This window comes from Thunnus maccoyii, chromosome 20 (genome assembly GCF_910596095.1).
Source record: "Thunnus maccoyii chromosome 20, fThuMac1.1, whole genome shotgun sequence".
NCBI classification, from domain to species: Eukaryota; Metazoa; Chordata; class Actinopteri; order Scombriformes; family Scombridae; genus Thunnus; species Thunnus maccoyii.
In genome coordinates, this window is record NC_056552.1 from 21,406,628 (window position 1) to 21,426,117 (window position 19,490).

The window sequence follows — 19,490 nt, forward strand, 5'->3', positions numbered from 1 at the left end:
CAAAGGGTCACCAGATAGATCTGAGGTGTCATGAGATGATTAATGGGAGAGAAAAGAAGAAAATACAAAGGTCTGATACAAAAATCTGTTTTGAGTTTTTGGATTTTTTCTCTAATCGTTGATTTTTGTTGAAATATCGGATCATTTGAACATTTACTGAAATGAAACTATGTGAGAAGTTTAGAGGGAAAAATCACTATTTGGTGGAGCTGTTAACAACTCATAGACATCTGAAATGTGACCCCGACTACACGCTGCTTTTTGTAAGACGTCAAAAGCCAAAAAGGTTGGAAACCACTGGTTTCATCTTTAACAATGTGTTTTATTTTAAAAGCTTGTTATATTATCCGTTGTGTCAAATCTTCATCTGAAAAGTAACTAAAGCTGTCAAATAAATGTAGTGGAGTAGAAAGTACAATATTTCCCTCTAAAATGTAGTGGAGTGGAAGCTAAATTAAGCTTAGTTAAATTAAGCTAACTCTGGTGCAGTACATCAAATGTTAATGTTTATGTTTAAAACTGTACATGGTCCCCATAAATACATTTCAATCAATCCAAAGACAAATCAAACAGATGCCTGCAGAGGACTTTTGGAAAGGTGCGAATATTTCCACACATCCAAACATACTAGATAGCATGAGAAGGATAACAGGAAAAGGTCATTCTCTCTTGCTACAAAGAAATGCTTATGTAGTTGAAGGCAAATCTCATTTTGTATAGCTAGCTAAGTGTGTGGTTCAACTTGCGGCTTGACAATAAAGGTCTTGGTTTGAACTTTAATAAACATTTTTTGTCTGTCATTTCAATATGTCACACCGTTACTGAATCTGTTTTAGGGAGGAACATTGAGCAGCCAGTCACAAAGACACCCGGTGTTGCTTTTATCTCTACATGAGCAATGAGGGGGTGTGTGTTTCCTCCTTTTTGCTACATTTATACCAAAAAATGTTCGTCTAGAAAGTCAGAGATAAACCACTCTGTGACTGGACAGTATAAGAGTTTCATGGTTCATTATTACCAGATCTTTACTGTACACACACGTTGACCATATTGGACCCAGGATGGCTTTCTCTACTGGCTTTGGACTGACTTGCATGTGTTTCATCATGCTGCTTTTTCTCCCTGGACAAGGTGAGTGTGGCTTTGACTGCTAGTGAGTAAAGTAGCTTTTGAAGAATAACTGAAGATATGTTTATAAACTGTCTGACCATGAAATAGCATGTTTTAAGGCGCAAATTGAAGTCAAACATGAATAGCTGATGAGAGGCTTTATTATTAGTTATCACTGTAAATCACATGGTTCTTTGTTCTTGGTTACTGTGTGAATTCAAAACTTAAACTGAGGAAAACAAAACATCCTTTAGACATATTGGTTAATGCATTAGCAATTTGTAAATTTTGGATTATTTATTCCACACACCATAGTACCTATTGGTGAGTTCTTATAGATGACAAATGCAGCTAAACTGCATTTGTAAGTCTATGCAGCACTCATTTATTTACAGTATTTTATTACTATACTAATGTTTTTCTGTGTCTGTATGATCTGTGTTTTAGGGCAATGTCAGTGTACCACGGGTAAGCTCCCGAGCGTGGGAGACATCCCGTTACACTGCTGTACCAAAACCTCAAATGCCACCATCGGGGAGACTGTTGACGCCTGCTATGTGCAGAAGAAAGACCTCTTGCCTTGTAAAGTACATGCTTACATGTAAGGGAAAGTATTCAATGACACACGAGCTTCATTTTCTATCTGTATTTGTGGTGCGTTGTGTTTGATCAGTTTTCACTACAAAGCTAATCATGAGCAGATGAACCAGATTTAATGTGAAGAACTTTCAGAATCACAGTGAAAGTTAATTTAGTTAATTTAAGAGGGCGACATCTATACAATACTGTATATACACCCTATTCAAAGCTACTCACATGGGTTTTAAAAAAATGAAACCTTAGGTTGACCTAATTTGACCAAGCTGTGTAAAATCAGCCCCATTCAACTACATTGCTTTTACATTTCCTATAATACTGCAGCATCTTGCACATATTTTTGAGATACATGTTGTAACCCGAGTGCTGTGGTGCAACACTGTATTGCATCTTCTCTTCTACTGTCCAGTTCCTCTTTAATTACACCTCCAGTTACCTATGTTCCCAATATTAAAGTTATTTCTGCAACATCACACAGTCTTGGAAAATGCACCATGTGAACATAATCTATCTGTAGTTGAGATTCAGTAGCCTATCCAGCCAGGAGGACCAGGACTGTGTTCATATAAGTTTTAGTCCTGCACTGTGGAGCAATGTTGTTTTCAAGAGCAGGTCCTCATTTGACACAATGCACAATCCTCTCATTGGATTTATAGTATTTCACTGATCTACATGTGGAGGCAATGCACTGAAATATGCAGTAATGTACCAGCAAAGGCAGTGAGGAATTAGACTGTTTGCAAGTAAACACATGTAAACAATGCAGGTTACAATTTCTTTTTTCTTTTTTTTTTTTTTTTTTTTTTTTTTTTGGAAAAATCAGCTTTAGAAATGCTTTATGAAAAAGAAAACACATTCAACACAACATTCAGCTAGTTGGGCTAGCTGTTTCTCCACACCTCCACTGTTTATGCTAAGCTAAGCTAATCATCTCTCAGCTTTTGAACTATACTTAATGCACAGACATGAAAGTGGTATCGATTCTTTTCTTCTAACTCTCAGCAAGAAAGTAAGAAACATTAAAATGTCATACTATGCTTTTAAAGTTAATGCTGTTTTCATGGCTTGGGGCAAATTGGTTGCATGAAATATACATTTTTTTCTCTTATCTATATTTTTAACCCTACAGCTTTGTCACCAAGAGTAACAAGAAATACTGTGTGGACCCAAGAGCCAGCTGGCTCACAACAAGAATTGAGAAGTTAAAAAAAGTAAGTCTGGAGAACACGTGTTTAAGTTGAAATTTACAACTGAAAGAAACATAAACAAAGAAATCTTGTTGATCTTGATGGTTTTGTATTTCTATATTGATGTTTTCTTTTCTTAGACTTTCCAAAGTCAACAATAATCTTAAGGATGTTGTTCATTTGATAACACATTGTCAGGTGCAGTTTGAGGGAACATACCCAACCTCTACACTATTAACAAGTTTTAATGTGTGTCGTCTTATATGGCATTTAGGAAATTTAGTCTGTGACTTCAAATCAAATGCAGCATATATGTGAAAATCTTAATTTCTATAATGTTGGACTTTTAACTTTCCAAGCTGAAGTGAACTGTTTCTCTCCACAGAACGGAATAATTTGCAAAGACCTTGTGTAAAGCCTTCATCAACCAAAATGAAGATGATGCATCATGACCTTCTGAGCAGAATGCTGGCGCTAATTTCTGTTAAAGTTTTCTACTAACTAAGATAAAATGTTTCATTTCCTCTATTTCTAAATACATATTTTACTAATGGCTTTGCAGAAATCATGACATCTTATAAACTAATAAAGCAAGCATTGAAAAACATTGTATTGGTGTGGTTGCTGTACTGATATGCTGTATTGACAGCTTGGGACAAAAACATCCCTGAAAATCTGTGAAAGATTGTGGAATTAAGGAAAATATCATAAAATCTCCCCCACTTTGGGAAATACACGTATTTACTTTGTTGCTGAGAGTTACTCTCATGTCTGTAGGATTAAGTTACAACCAACACTGCCTAGTTTATAGTATAAAGACTGCTGGGAAACAGTTAGCATGGCACATACTCTCCAATGCTGAAAAATCCACCTGCCAACACCTCTAAAGCTCACAAATGAACATGTATCTCATGTTTTTAATCCATACAAAACAACTATTTTTGATTGTATGGGGAGTTTGTTTGGGTTTTATGTGGAGTTGGACAGAACTGGAATAACTGTATTAAAGATGACATGCTAAATTCCCATCGTCATTTTTCACCAAGGAAGACAATGAAAGTCATTGAATAGTAGCTGAACATCCTGATTATAAAATATTTATTGACATGCCAAAACTGCATTAAGGTTTTAGCACAGATAGAAAATCACCTAAAAAGTTGATTTACATTTCTCAGTCTACTGTATTCCAAAAGGAGCTGGCTTTTATCAGAATTGCAATGTATTATCAACAGGTGAAAGTAGAAATACTTAAGTACAAAAGCAGTATATGACTGATAATGTTATATTCATGGTGAGTTTTACTGGTATTCTGACTTTCTTTGAATTTTTCATCTTGAATTTGACCTATCCAACATTCAACATGAGCAACTTGATTTTTTGTAGATCTAAACTTTAATTGGGCCAAATTAAGGTTTTTTTGAAATTCCTCAACTTGAAAGATTCCACTGGAAATTTCAAAGAGGGGAGTTCAAACCACGTAAATTCAGACTGATGGTGTCAAAATAGTTAATAATGAAATTTTATTGCAATAAATACAGTGGTGTTTCAATATTTCAATGTAACTGGTACATTTCATTGTTACGCATTTTTTCCTTCCACATTTGTGGTTTTAACATGGAAATATTTTTTGTCTCATAGCAGCATCAACATATCACACCAGTACTGAAGACAATATATCTGCTTACATATTTTTTTATTCCCTTTAGGCAAGAAAACATGTTGTCAGAATCATTGAGTAACCACTCAGAAAGACAGCAGTGTTCCCCTTTCTCTAGAAAGAAGGGTTGTGTGTTCTATGTAGCAATGATTTTTCTTCTCACAAGTCACTGCTTTACTGTAGAACCAGCTCTTCATCGTTCACTTTCACCAGATTTCTAATGTACAGAGACACATACTGGGACACAGGATGCCTTCCTGTTAGCTTTGGAAGTCTCTCATGTTTAACCATATACTGCTTTTCCTTTCTGTCCAAGGTGAGTGTAGCTTTGTCTAGGTAGGATAAGAAAATCATCTCAAATTGTATCATATAGATCAAATAAATTTGACTTACTGTCATTTTGTGTATGCTGCATTAAAGTGTGTCCACAATGTTACAGCCCTCGGCAATGAAGTTCAGGACACATCATTCCCTCTTGCTGTACAAAGGCCTAAAACTTTACCATTAAACAACCTGTCAATGCCTGCTTTGAACAGAAGGAAAACACATTTGATAATTGTAAAATACGTGCTTATATGTAAGTAAAAGTACACTCACACAATGGTCTGTGTTTGTGGTGTGTCAGTGTCCCCTACCAAGCCAATAATGAGTGGGCAGACCAAGAATGATATTGGGAAATACATGTTTTTGTTTTCTTGCAGAGTTAAATAAGAAGGTTAGCTCTTTCATGTATTTGGGGGGGGGGGGGGGGGGGGGGGGGGGGGGCTAGCTAATGTCTGCATGTTAAGCATGGGCTACAGCTGGGAGGTGGTTAGCTTAGCTTAGCCAAAAGACTGGAAGCAGCTATCCTATGTAAGACCCAAAGTGTAATTTTTACATTTTGTTTTTTGTCAGATTACAAGCAAGATACAATGTGTTAATTTGTGAGCTTTCAAGGTACTTGTAGACTTTTTTTTGCCTTTGGAAAAAGCCAGACTAGACTGTAGCTTAATATATACTGTACAGGTATTGATCCTCTCATTAAACTCTCTGCTTGTTGTTTCTGTAAATTATAAACAAAAAGTATATCAGATTACTCAACACTCTCTGGTCCAGCTTGTTTTTATTTATTCTAAACTTTTGATTGGAGCGCATATTGGGTATGCTCACATCTGTTGCAACTACAACGGCCAATCCAGATGTTTTCTTCATTCTGTGCAGCTTATCAATCTCAGCACACATCCCACTGCACTCTGTCCTTATATACAGTAAGTAGTTCACTAAAAGGTTGTTCATCCGCAAGTCCATCTCACTATACTTTAAAGTCCAGTCAAAAATATTATTATTCAAAGTAAGTATATCCATATGTCTTAAAACATATCTGGAGGTCATCTTTAAGAGTTCAGTACACAAACACTATGATTCATGATCACTTCATTTCATCATGAATTTCGGTTTCTGAATTTGACTGATATAATTTGAGCAACTTGATTTTTTTTTTTTTTTTTTACTTAACTTGAATTTTTACATCCAAACTTCAATAATTGAATTTGCAAAACTTGAAAATGTTTTTTGAAGTCACAACTTGAACACTGAGTGAAGAGTCAAAGAACAGATGGTGCTCATCTTTCTCTGGAAGGAGGGTGTGCTTGTTCTTTTAGGGATCAGAGCTTTAACATTCCTCCTCTGTGACTCTGGTGGTGGACTCAATAGAGTGAGCGATACGAATCAGACTCTCCATCACTCACTTTTACCAGATGTGCTACTGTACAGAGACACACTTGGACCCAGGATGCCTTTCTCAGTTAGCTATGGACTGTCTCTCGTGTTTCATCATGCTGCTGATCTTCCCTGAACAAGGTGAGTGTGGTTTTGACCACTACTGACTAGTTTTAAAGGGCTACTGAGGATTGGTGACTAAACTGAGTGTGAAAATGCACAGATTGAATTTAATTCCACCAGTTATATCTCTAGATGAAATGTATCCTATAAAACAAATTGGATTATACAGTAGTGAACTCTTGGTTACAGGCAGTGGAAGAAGAAGTACTCAGATCCTTTACTTTAGTAAAAGTACCAATACAGTAATGTCTTGCACGAAAAATCCTACTGAAGTAAAAGTAAATGAGTATTATCATCTTGATGTACTTAAAGTATTGCAGTAAAAGTAATGGTTTGGTTCCCTCTGACTGATATATTATTATATATAACATCATTAGATTATTAATACTGAAGCATCAGTGTGTAAGCAGCATGTTACTGTTGTAGCTGCTGGAGGTGGAGCTAGTTTCAAGTACTTTTTATACAGTTAGCAAGTTTAGTCCAGTGGTTCCCAACCTAAGGGTCGGGCCCCTCCAAAGGGTCACCAGATAAATCTGAGGTATCATGAGATGATTAATGGGAGAGAAAAGAAGAAAATACAAAGGTCTGATACAAAAATCTGTTTTGAGTTTTTGGATTTTTTCTCTAATCGTTGATTTTTGTTGAAATATCGGATCATTTGAACATTTACTGAAATGAACACGTGAAAAGTTTAGAGGGAAAAATCACTATTTGGTGGAGCTGTTAACAACTCATAGACATCTGAAATGTGACCCCGACTACACGCTGCTTTTTGTAAGACGTCAAAAGCCAAAAAGGTTGGAAACCACTGGTTTCATCTTTAACAATGTGTTGTATTTTAAAAGCTTGTTATATTATCCATTGTGTCAAATCTTCATCTGAAAAGTAACTAAAGTTGTTAAATAAATGTAGTGGAGTAGAAAGTACAATATTTCCCTCTAAAATGTAGTGGAGTGGAAGCTAACTTAAGCTAAATTAAGTTAAGTTAAATTAAGCTAACTCTGGTGCAGTACATCAAATGTTAATGTTTATGTTTAAATTAAATTAATTCAAATTAAATTTCAATATGTCACACCGTTACTGAATCTGTTTTAGGGAGGAACATTGAGCAGCCAGTCACAACACCTGGTGTTGCTTTTATCTCTACATGAGCAATGAGGGGGTGTGTGTTTCCTCCTTTTTGCTACATTTATACCAAAAAATGTTCGTCTAGAAAGTCAGAGATTAACCGCTCTGTGACTGGACAGTATAAGAGTTTCATGGTTCATTATTACCAGATCTTTACTGTACACACACGTTGACCATATTGGACCCAGGATGGCTTTCTCTACTGGCTTTGGACTGACTTGCATGTGTTTCATCATGCTGCTTTTTCTCCCTGGACAAGGTGAGTGTGGCTTTGACCGCTAGTGAATAAAGTAGCTTTTGAAGGATAACCGAAGATATGCTTATAAACTGTCTGACCATGAAATAGCATGTTTTAAGGCACAAATTGAAGTCAAACATGAATAGCTGATGAGAGGCTTTATCATCAGTTATCACTGTAAATCACATCAAATTGTATCAGATGAAAAGAAATTGGATACAATGACATTAACAGCTAAAACCAGATATTTATCTCTTGGTTACTGTGTGAACTCAACACTTAAATTGAGGAAAACAAAACATCCTTTAGACATATTGGTTAATGCATTAGCAATTTGTAAGTTTTGGATGATTTAACCCACATACCATAGTGCTTATTGGTGAGTTCTTATAAATGACAAATGCAGCTAAATGGCATTTGTAAGTCTATGCAGCACTAATTTATTTACAATATTTTATTACTTTACTAATGTTTTTCTGTGTCTGTATGTGCTGCATTGTAGGGCAACGTCAGTGTACCACGAGTAAGCCCCCAAAAGTGGGAAACATCCCGATTCCCTGCTGTACAAAAACCTCAAATGCCACCATCGGGGAGACTGTTGACGCCTGCTATGAACAGAAGAAAGACATCCAGTCTTGTAAAATACATGCTTACATGTAAGGGAGAGTATTCAATGACACACAAGCTTCATTTTCTATCTGTATTTGTGGTGCGTTGTGTTTGATCAGTTTTCCCTACAAAGCTTATCATGAGCAGACGAACCAGATTTAATGTGAAGAACTTCTTGGAATCACTCTTAGGAATCACTGTGAGCGTTAATTTAGTTAGTAAAGAGAACGACATCTATACAATACTGTATATACACGCTACTCAGCCTTCATAGACTATGAACAAAGCTACTCACATGAGTTTTAAAAAAATGAAACCTTAGGTTGACCTAATTTGACCTAGCTGTGTAAAATCAGCCCCATTCAACTACATTGCTTTTACATTTCCTATAATATTGCAGCATCTTGCACATATTTTTGAGATACATGTTGCAAACCGAGTGCTGTGGTGCAACACTGTATTGCATCTTCTCTTCTACTGTCCAGTTCCTCTTTAATTACACCTCCAGTTACCTTATGTTCCCAATATTAAAGTTACTTCTGCAACATCACACAGTCTTGGAAAATGCACCATGTGAACATAATCTATCTGTAGTTGAGATTCAGTGGTTTAGTACAGTAAGTTTTAGTTCTGCACTGTGGAGCAATGTTTTCAAGTGCAGGTCCCTCATTTGACACAATGCACAATCCTCTCATTGGTTGCATGCTATTTCACTGATCTACATGTGGAGGAATAAGACTGCTTGCAAGTAAACACATGTAAACAATGCAGGTTACTTTTTTTTTTTTTTTTAGAAAACTCAGCTTTGGAAATGCTTTATGAGAGAGAAAATACATTCAACACAACATTCAGCTAGTTGGGCTAGCTGTTTCTCCACACCTCCACTGTTTATGCTAAGCTAAGCTAATCATATCTCAGCTTTTGAACTATACTTAATGCACAGACATGAAAGTGGTATTGATTCATTTCTTCTAACTCTCAGCAACAAAGTAAGAAACATTAAAATGTCATACTATGCTTTTAAAGCTAATACTGTTTTCATGGCTTTGGGCAAATTGGTTGCATGATATATACATTTTTTTCTCTTATCTGTATTTTTAACTCTACAGCTTTGTCACCAGGAGTGACAAGAAATACTGTGTGGACCCAAGAGCCAGCTGGCTCACAACAAGACTTGAGAAGTTAAAAAAAGTAAGTCTGGAGAACACGTGTTTAAGTTGAAATTTACAGCTGAAAGAAACCTAAACAAGGAAATCTTGTTGATCATGATGGTTTTGTATTTCTATATTGATGTTTTCTTTTCTTAGACTTTCCAAAGTCAACAATAATCTTAAGGATGTTGTTCATTTGATAACACATTGTCAGGTGCAGTTTGAGGGATCATACCCAACCTCTAAACTATTAACAAGTTTTAATGTGTGTCATCTTATTTGGCATTTAGGAGTTTTAGTCTGTGACTTCAAATCAAATGTAGCATATATGTGAAAATCTTAATTTCTATAATGTTGGACTTTTAACTTTCCAAGCTGAAGTGAACTGTTTCTCTCCACAGAGAGGAATAATTTGTAAACCCCTGTGAAAAGCCTTCATCAACCAAAATGAAGATGATGCATCATGACCTTCTGAGCAGAATGCTGGCGCTAATTTCTGTTAAAGTTTTCTACTAACTAAGATAAAATGTTTTATTTCCTCTATTTCTAAATACATATTTTACTAATGGCTTTGCAGAAATCATGACATCTTATAAACTAATAAAGCAAGCATTGAAAAACATTGTATTGGTGTCGTTGCTGTACTGATATGCTGTATTGACAGCTTGGGACAAAAACATCCCTGAAAATCTGTGAAAGATTGTGGAATTAAGGAAAATTTCATAAAATCTCCCCCACTTTGGGAAATACACGTATTTACTTTGTTGCTGAGAGTTACTCTCATGTCTGTAGGATTAAGTTACAACCAACACTGCCTAGATTATAGTATAAAGACTGCTGGGAAACAGCTAGCATGGCACATACTCTCCAGTGCTAAAAATCCACCTGCCAACACCTCTAAAGCTCACAAATGAACATGTATCTCATGTTTTTAATCCATACAAAACAACTATTTTTGATTGTATGGGGAGTTTGTTTGGGTTTTATGTGGAGTTGGACAGAACTGGAATAACTGTATTAAAGATGACATGCTAAATTCCCATCGTCATTTTTCACCAAGGAAGACAATGAAAGTCATTGAATAGTAGCTGAACATCCTGATTATAAAATATTTATTGACATGCCAAAACTGCATTAAGGTTTTAGCACAGATAGAAAATCACCTAAAAAGTTGATTTACATTTCTCAGTCTACTGTATTCCAAAAGCAGCTGGCTTTTATCAGAATTGCAATGTATTATCAACAGGTGAAAGTAGAAATACTTAAGTACAAAAGCAGTATATGACTGATAATGTTATATTCATGGTGAGTTTTACTGGTATTCTGACTTTCTTTGAATTTTTCATCTTGAATTTGACCTATCCAACATTCAACATGAGCAACTTGATTTTTTGTAGATCTAAACTTTAATTGGGGCAAATTAAGGTTTTTTTGAAATTCCTCAACTTGAAAGATTCCACTGGAAATTTCAAAGAGGGGAGTTCAAACCACGTAAATTCAGACTGATGGTGTCAAAATAGTTAATAATGAAATTTTATTGCAATAAATACAGTGGTGTTTCAATATTTCAATGTAACTGGTACATTTCATTGTTACGCATTTTTTCCTTCCACATTTGTGGTTTTAACATTGAAATATTTTTTGTCTCATAGCAGCATCAACATATCACACCAGTACTGAAGACAATATATCTGTTTACATATTTTTTTATTCCCTTTAGGGAAGAAACATGTTGTCAGAATCATTGAGTAACCACTCAGAAAGACAGCAGTGTTCCCCTTTCTCTAGAAAGAAGGGTTGTGTGTTCTATGTAGAAATGATTTTTCTTCTCACAAGTCACTGCTTTACTGTAGAACCAGCTCTTCATCGTTCACTTTCACCAGATTTCTACTGTACAGAGACACATACTGGGACACAGGATGCCTTCCTCTCTTAGCTTTGGAAGTCTCCCATGTTTAACCATATACTGCTTTTCCTTTCTGTCCAAGGTGAGTGTAGCTTTGTCTAAGTAGGATAAGAAAATCATCTCAAATTGTATCATATAGATCAAATAAATTTGACTTACTGTTATTTTGTGTATGCTGCATTAAAGTGTGTCCACAATGTTACAGCCCTCGGCAATGAAGTTCAGGACACATCATTTCCTCTTGCTGTACAAAGGCCTAAAACTTTACCATTAAACAACCTGTCAATGCCTGCTTTGAACAGAAGGAAAACACATTTGATAATTGTAAAATACGTGCTTATATGTAAGTAAAAGTACACTCACACAATGGTCTGTGTTTGTGGTGTGTCAGTGTCCCCTACCAAGCCAATAATGAGTGGGCAGACCAAGAATGATATTGGGAAATACATGTTTTTGTTTTCTTGCAGAGTTAAATAAGAAGGTTAGCTCTTTCATGTATTTTGGGGGGGGGGGGGGGGGGGGTGTCACTTTGCCTTTATTTGACAGTCAAAGTGTGGAGAGAGACAGGACATGTTGCGTTATGTGGTATGCACCTTAACCATCAGGCTACCAGGGTTTCCCAAGCACTCTTGTGCACTAAATATGAGGCTAGAGCCAGGAGAGGGTTAGCTAGGCTAGCTAATGTCTGCATGTTAAATATGGGCTACAGCTGGGAAGTGGTTAGCTTAGCTTAGCCAAAAGACTGGAAGCAGCTATCCTATGTAAGACCCAAAGTGTAATTTTTACATTTTGTTTTTTGTCAGATTACAAGCAAGATACAATGTGTTTATTTGTGAGCTATCGAGGTACTTGTAGACTACTTGTAGAAGGTGAGTGTGGTTTTGACTACTACTGACTAGTTTTGAAGGGCCACTGAGGATTGGTGAGTAAACTGAGTGTGAAAATGCACAGATTGAATTTAATTCAGATCAGAGTCTTTATCACTCCAGTTATATCTCTAGTTGAAATGTATCCTATAAAACAAATTGGATTATACAGTAGTGAACTCTTGGTTACAGGCAGTGGAAGAAGAAGTACTCAGATCCTTTACTTTAGTAAAAGTACCAATACAGCAATGTATAAATACTCCATTACTAGTAAAAGTCCTGCACGAAAAATCCTACTGAAGTAAAAGTAAATGAGTATTATCATCTTGATGTACTTAAAGTATTGCAGTAAAAGTAATGGTTTGGTTCCCTCTGACTGATATATTATTATATATAACATCATTAGATTATTAATACTGAAGCATCAGTGTGTAAGCAGCATGTTACTGTTGTAGCTGCTGGAGGTGGAGCTAGTTTCAAGTACTTTTTATACAGTTAGCAAGTTTAGTCCAGTGGTTCCCAACCTAAGGGTCGGGCCCCTCCAAAGGGTCACCAGATAAATCTGAGGTGTCATGAGATGATTAATGGGAGAGAAAAGAAGAAAATACAAAGGTCTGATACAAAAATCTGTTTTGAGTTTTTGGATTTTTTCTCTAATCATTGATTTTTGGTGAAATATCGGATCATTTGAACATTTACTGAAATGAACACGTGAGAAGTTTAAAGGGAAAAATCACTATTTGGTGGAGCTGTTAACAACTCATAGACATCTGAAATGTGACCCCGACTACACGCTGCTTTTTGTAAGACGTCAAAAGCCAAAAAGGTTGGAAACCACTGGTTTCATCTTTAACAATGTGTTGTATTTTAAAAGCTTGTTATATTATCCATTGTGTCAAATCTTCATCTGAAAAGTAACTAAAGTTGTTAAATAAATGTAGTGGAATAGAAAGTACAATATTTCCCTCTAAAATGTAGTGGAGTGGAAGCTAAGTTAAGCTAAATTAAGTTAAGCTAACATCCAAACATACTAGATAGCATGAGAAGGATAACAGGAACAGGTCATTCTCTCTTTCTACAAAGAAATGCTTATGTAGTTGAAGGCAAATCTCATTTTGTATAGCTAGCTAAGTGTGTGGTTCAACTTGTGGCTTGACAATAAAGGTCATGGTTTGAACTTTAATAAACATTTTTTGTCTGTCATTTCAATATGTCACACCGTTACTGAATCTGTTTTAGGGAGGAATATTGAGCAGCCAGTCACAAAGACACCTGGTGTTGCTTTTATCTCTACATGAGCAAAGAGGGGGTGTGTGTTTCCTCCTTTTTGCTGCCTTTATACCAAAAAATGTTCGTCTAGAAAGTCAGAGATTAACCGCTCTGTGACTGGACAGTATAAGAGTTTCATGGTTCATTATTACCAGATCTTTACTGTACACACACGTTGACCATATTGGACCCAGGATGGCTTTCTCTACTGGCTTTGGACTGACTTGCATGTGTTTCATCATGCTGCTTTTTCTCCCTGGACAAGGTGAGTGTGGCTTTGACTGCTAGTGAATAAAGTAGCTTTTGAAGGATAACCGAAGATATGCTTATAAACTGTCTGACCATGAAATAGCATGTTTTAAGGCACAAATTGAAGTCAAACATGAATAGCTGATGAGAGGCTTTATCATCAGTTATCACTGTAAATCACATCAAATTGTATCAGATGAAAAGAAATTGGATACAATGACATTAACAGCTAAAACCAGATATTTATCTCTTGGTTACTGTGTGAACTCAACACTTAAATTGAGGAAAACAAAACATCCTTTAGACATATTGGTTAATGCATTAGCAATTTGTAAATTTTGGATGATTTAACCCACATACCATAGTGCCTATTGGTGAGTTCTTATAGATGACAAATGCAGCTAAACTGCATTTGTAAGTCTATGCCGCACTAATTTATTTACAGTATTTTATTACTATACTAATGTTTTTCTGTGTCTGTATGATCTGTGTTTTAGGGCAACGTCAGTGTACCACGGGTAAGCTCCCGAGCGTGGGAGACATCCCGTTACGCTGCTGTACCACAACCTCAAATGCCGCCATCGGGGAGACTGTCGACACCTGCTATGTGCAGAAGAAAGACCTCTTGCCTTGTAAAGTATATGCTTACATGTAAGGGAAAGTATTCAATGACACACAAGCTTCATTTTCTATCTGTATTTGTGGTGCGTTGTGTTTGATCAGTTTTCCCTACAAAGCTTATCATGAGCAGACAAACCAGATTTAATGTGAAGAACTTCTTGGAATCACTCTTAGGAATCACTGTGAGCGTTAATTTAGTTAATTTAAGAGGACAACATCTATACAATACTGTATATACACGCTATTCAGCCTTCATAGACTGTAAACAAAGCTACTCACATGGGTTTTAAAAAAATGAAACCTTAGGTTGACCTAATTGAATTTCGGTTTCTGAATTTGACTGATATAATTTGAGCAACTTGATTTTTTTTTTTTACTTAACTTGAATTTTTACATCCAAACTTCAATAATTGAATTTACAAAACTTGAAAATGTTTTTTGAAGTCACAACTTGAACACTGAGTGAAGAGTCAAAGAACAGATGGTGCTCATCTTTCTCTGGAAGGAGGGTGTGCTTGTTCTTTTAGGGATCAGAGCTTTAACATTCCTCCTCTGTGACTCTGGTGGTGGACTCGATAGAGTGAGCGATAAGAATCAGACTCTCCATCACTCACTTTTACCAGATGTGCTACTGTACAGAGACACACTTGGACCCAGGATGCCTTTCTCAGTTAGCTATGGACTGTCTCTCGTGTTTCATCATGCTGCTGATCTTCCCTGAACAAGGTGAGTGTGGTTTTGACCACTACTGACTAGTTTTGAAGGGCTACTGAGGATTGGTGAGTAAACTGAGTGTGAAAATGCACAGATTGAATTTAATTCAGATCAGAGTCTTTATCACACCAGTTATATCTCTAGATGAAATGTATCCTATAAAACAAATTGGATTATACAGTAGTGAACTCTTGGTTACAGGCAGTGGAAGAAGAAGTACTCAGATCCTTTACTTTAGTAAAAGTACCAATACAGCAATGTAGAAATACTCCATTACAAGTAAAAGTCCTGCACGAAAAATCCTACTGAAGTAAAAGTAAATGAGTATTATCATCTTGATGTACTTAAAGTATTGCAGTAAAAGTAATGGTTTGGTTCCCTCTGACTGATATATTATTATATATAACATCATTAGATTATTAATACTGAAGCATCAGTGTGTAAGCAGCATGTTACTGTTGTAGCTGCTGGAGGTGGAGCTAGTTTCAAGTACTTTTTATACAGTTAGCAAGTTTAGTCCAGTGGTTCCCAACCTAAGGGTCGGGCCCCTCCAAAGGGTCACCAGATAAATCTGAGGTGTCATGAGATGATTAATGGGAGAGAAAAGAAGAAAATACAAAGGTCTGATACAAAAATCTGTTTTGAGTTTTTGGATTTTTTCTCTAATCATTGATTTTTGGTGAAATATCGGATCATTTGAACATTTACTGAAATGAACACGTGAGAAGTTTAAAGGGAAAAATCACTATTTGGTGGAGCTGTTAACAACTCATAGACATCTGAAATGTGACCCCGACTACACGCTGCTTTTTGTAAGACGTCAAAAGCCAAAAAGGTTGGAAACCACTGGTTTCATCTTTAACAATGTGTTGTATTTTAAAAGCTTGTTATATTATCCATTGTGTCAAATCTTCATCTGAAAAGTAACTAAAGTTGTTAAATAAATGTAGTGGAATAGAAAGTACAATATTTCCCTCTAAAATGTAGTGGAGTGGAAGCTAAGTTAAGCTAAATTAAGTTAAGCTAACATCCAAACATACTAGATAGCATGAGAAGGATAACAGGAACAGGTCATTCTCTCTTTCTACAAAGAAATGCTTATGTAGTTGAAGGCAAATCTCATTTTGTATAGCTAGCTAAGTGTGTGGTTCAACTTGTGGCTTGACAATAAAGGTCATGGTTTGAACTTTAATAAACATTTTTTGTCTGTCATTTCAATATGTCACACCGTTACTGAATCTGTTTTAGGGAGGAACATTGAGCAGCCAGTCACAAAGACACCTGGTGTTGCTTTTATCTCTACATGAGCAAAGAGGGGGTGTGTGTTTCCTCCTTTTTGCTGCCTTTATACCAAAAAATGTTCGTCTAGAAAGTCAGAGATTAACCGCTCTGTGACTGGACAGTATAAGAGTTTCATGGTTCATTATTACCAGATCTTTACTGTACACACACGTTGACCATATTGGACCCAGGATGGCTTTCTCTACTGGCTTTGGACTGACTTGCATGTGTTTCATCATGCTGCTTTTTCTCCCTGGACAAGGTGAGTGTGGCTTTGACCGCTAGTGAATAAAGTAGCTTTTGAAGGATAACCGAAGATATGCTTATAAACTGTCTGACCATGAAATAGCATGTTTTAAGGCACAAATTGAAGTCAAACATGAATAGCTGATGAGAGGCTTTATCATCAGTTATCACTGTAAATCACATCAAATTGTATCAGATGAAAAGAAATTGGATACAATGACATTAACAGCTAAAACCAGATATTTATCTCTTGGTTACTGTGTGAACTCAACACTTAAATTGAGGAAAACAAAACATCCTTTAAACATATTGGTTAATGCATTAGCAATTTGTAAATTTTGGATGCCACATACCATAGTGCCTATTGGTGAGTTCTTATAGATGACAAATGCAGCTAAACTGCATTTGTAAGTCTATGCCGCACTAATTTATTTACAGTATTTTATTACTATACTAATGTTTTTCTGTGTCTGTATGATCTGTGTTTTAGGGCAACGTCAGTGTACCAAGGGTAAGCTCCCGAGCGTGGGTAACATCCCGTTACGCTGCTGTACCACAACCTCAAATGCCGCCATCGGGGAGACTGTCGACACCTGCTATGTGCAGAAGAAAGACCTCTTGCCTTGTAAAGTATATGCTTACATGTAAGGGAAAGTATTCAATGACACACAAGCTTCATTTTCTATCTGTATTTGTGGTGTGTTGTGTTTGATCAGTTTTCCCTACAAAGCTAATCATGAGCAGATGAACCAGATTTAATGTGAAGAACTTTCAGAATCACAGTGAAAGTTAATTTAGTTAATTTAAGAGGACGACATCTATACAATACTGTATATACACCCTATTCAGCCTTCATAGACTATAAATAAAGCTACTCACATGGGTTTTAAAAAAATGAAACCTTAGGTTGACCTAAATTGACCAAGCTGTGTAAAATCAGCCCCATTCAACTACATTGCTTTTACATTTCCTATAATATTGCAGCATCTTGCGCATATTTTTGAGATACATGTTGCAAACCGAGTGCTGTGGTGCAACACTGTATTGCATCTTCTCTTCTGCTGTCCAGTTCCCCTTTAATTACACCTCCAGTTACCTTATGTTCCCGATATCAGAGTTACTTCTGCAACATCACACAGTCTTGGAAAATGCACCATGTGAACATAATCTATCTGTAGTTGAGATTCAGTAGCCTATCCAGCCAGGAGGACCAGGACTGTGTTCATATAAGTTTTAGTCCTGCACTGTGGAGCAATGTTTTCAAGAGCAGGTCCTCATTTGACACAATGCAGGCAATGCACTGAAATATGCAGCAATGTACCAGCAAAGGCAGTGAGGAATTAGACTGTTTGCAAGTAAACACATGTAAACAATGCAGGTTACAATTTCTTTTTTCCTTTTTTTTTTTTTTTTTTTGGAAAAATCAGCTTTAGAAATGCTTTATGAAAAAGAAAACACATTCAACACAACATTCAGCTAGTTGGGCTAGCTGTTTCTCCACACCTGCACTGTTTATGCTAAGCTAAGCTAATCATCTCTCAGCTTTTGAACTATACTTAATGCACAGACATGAAAGTGGTATCGATTCTTTTCTTCTAACTCTCAGCAAGAAAGTAAGAAACATTAAAATGTCATACTATGCTTTTAAAGTTAATGCTGTTTTCATGGCTTGGGGCAAATTGGTTGTATGAAATATACATTTTTTTTCTCTTATCTGTATTTTTAACCCTACAGCTTTGTCACCAAGAGTAACAAGAAATACTGTGTGGACCCTAAAGCCAGCTGGCTCACAACAAGACTTGAGAAGTTAAAAAAAGTAAGTCTGGAGAACACGTGTTTAAGTTGAAATTTACAGCTGAAAGAAACATAAACAAAGAAATCTTGTTGATCTTGATGGTTTTGTATTTCTATATTGATGTTTTCTTTTCTTAGACTTTCCAAAGTCAACAATAATCTTAAGGATGTTGTTCATTTGATAACACATTGTCAGGTGCAGTTTGAGGGAACATACCCAACCTCTACACTATTAACAAGTTTTAATGTGTGTTGTCTTATTTGGCATTTAGGAATTTTAGTCTGTGACTTCAAATCAAATTTAGCATATATGTGAAAATCTTAATTTCTATAATGTGGGACTTTTAACTTTCCAAGCTGAAGTGAACTGTTTCTCTCCACAGAGAGGAATAATTTGCAAAGACCTTGTGTAAAGCCTTCATCAACCAAAATGAAGATGATGCATCATGACCTTCTGAGCAGAATGCTGGCGCTAATTTCTGTTAAAGTTTTCTACTAACTAAGATAAAATGTTTTATTTCCTCTATTTCGAAATACATATTTTACTAATGGCTTTGCAGAAACCATGACATCTTATAAACTAATAAAGCAAGCATTGAAAAACATTGTATTGGTGTGGGACAAAAACATCCCTGAAAATCTGTGAATGATTGTGGAATTAAGGAAAATATCATAAAACCTCCCCCACTTTGGGAAATACACGTGTTTACTTTGTTGCTGAGAGTTACTCTCATGTCTGTAGGATTAAGTTACAACCAACACTGCCTAGATTATAGTATAAAGACTGCTGGGAAAAAGCTAGCATGGCACATACTCTCCAATGCTGAAAAATCCACCTGCCAACACCTCTAAAGCTCACAAATGAACATGTATCTCATGTTTTTAATCCATACAAAACAACTATTTTTGATTGTATGGGGAGTTTGTTTGGGTTTTATGTGGAGTTGGACAGAACTGGAATAACTGTATTAAAGATGACATGCTAAATTCGCATCGTCATTTTTCACCAAAGAAGACAATGAAAGTCATTGAATAGTAGCTGAACA

At 36.1% G+C, this 19,490-nt stretch overlaps 2 protein-coding genes across 3 annotated transcripts; both read left to right on the top strand.

The window, feature by feature from the left end:
• The first annotated feature begins 949 nt into the window (after positions 1-949).
• On the top strand, positions 950-3,501 carry LOC121886860 (eotaxin-like). The gene is made up of 4 exons (XM_042397201.1): positions 950-1,131; positions 1,558-1,711; positions 2,837-2,918; positions 3,280-3,501. Exons 1-4 carry the CDS (start codon positions 1,062-1,064, stop codon positions 3,307-3,309), a joined length of 336 nt encoding a protein of 111 aa, XP_042253135.1. The 5' UTR covers positions 950-1,061; the 3' UTR covers positions 3,310-3,501.
• A 10,061-nt stretch (positions 3,502-13,562) lies between these two features.
• Positions 13,563-19,049, top strand: LOC121886858 (eotaxin-like). 2 transcript variants are annotated; one of them, XM_042397199.1, is made up of 4 exons: positions 13,563-13,804; positions 14,286-14,439; positions 18,385-18,466; positions 18,830-19,049. In XM_042397199.1, exons 1-4 carry the CDS (start codon positions 13,735-13,737, stop codon positions 18,941-18,943), a joined length of 420 nt encoding a protein of 139 aa, XP_042253133.1. In that variant the 5' UTR covers positions 13,563-13,734; the 3' UTR covers positions 18,944-19,049. The 2 variants fall into 2 exon arrangements, with proteins under 2 accessions (XP_042253133.1, XP_042253132.1); XM_042397198.1 differs by lacking the exons at positions 13,563-13,804; positions 14,286-14,439 and adding exons at positions 16,426-16,666; positions 17,141-17,294.
• The last annotated feature ends 441 nt before the right edge of the window (positions 19,050-19,490 follow it).

Bases quoted from the DNA above. Each gene is read 5' to 3' on its own strand.
- LOC121886860 (XM_042397201.1), top strand. From the start codon at position 1,062: ATGGCTTTCTCTACTGGCTTTGGACTGACTTGCATGTGTTTCATCATG. The intron at 1,712-2,836 runs GTAAGGGAAAGT...TTAACCCTACAG, and splicing joins TGTAAAGTACATGCTTACAT to CTTTGTCACCAAGAGTAACA. The intron at 2,919-3,279 runs GTAAGTCTGGAG...TTCTCTCCACAG, and splicing joins GAATTGAGAAGTTAAAAAAA to AACGGAATAATTTGCAAAGA.
- LOC121886858 (XM_042397199.1), top strand. From the start codon at position 13,735: ATGGCTTTCTCTACTGGCTTTGGACTGACTTGCATGTGTTTCATCATG. The intron at 13,805-14,285 runs GTGAGTGTGGCT...TCTGTGTTTTAG, and splicing joins GCTTTTTCTCCCTGGACAAG to GGCAACGTCAGTGTACCACG. The intron at 18,467-18,829 runs GTAAGTCTGGAG...CTCTCCACAGAG, and splicing joins GACTTGAGAAGTTAAAAAAA to AGGAATAATTTGCAAAGACC.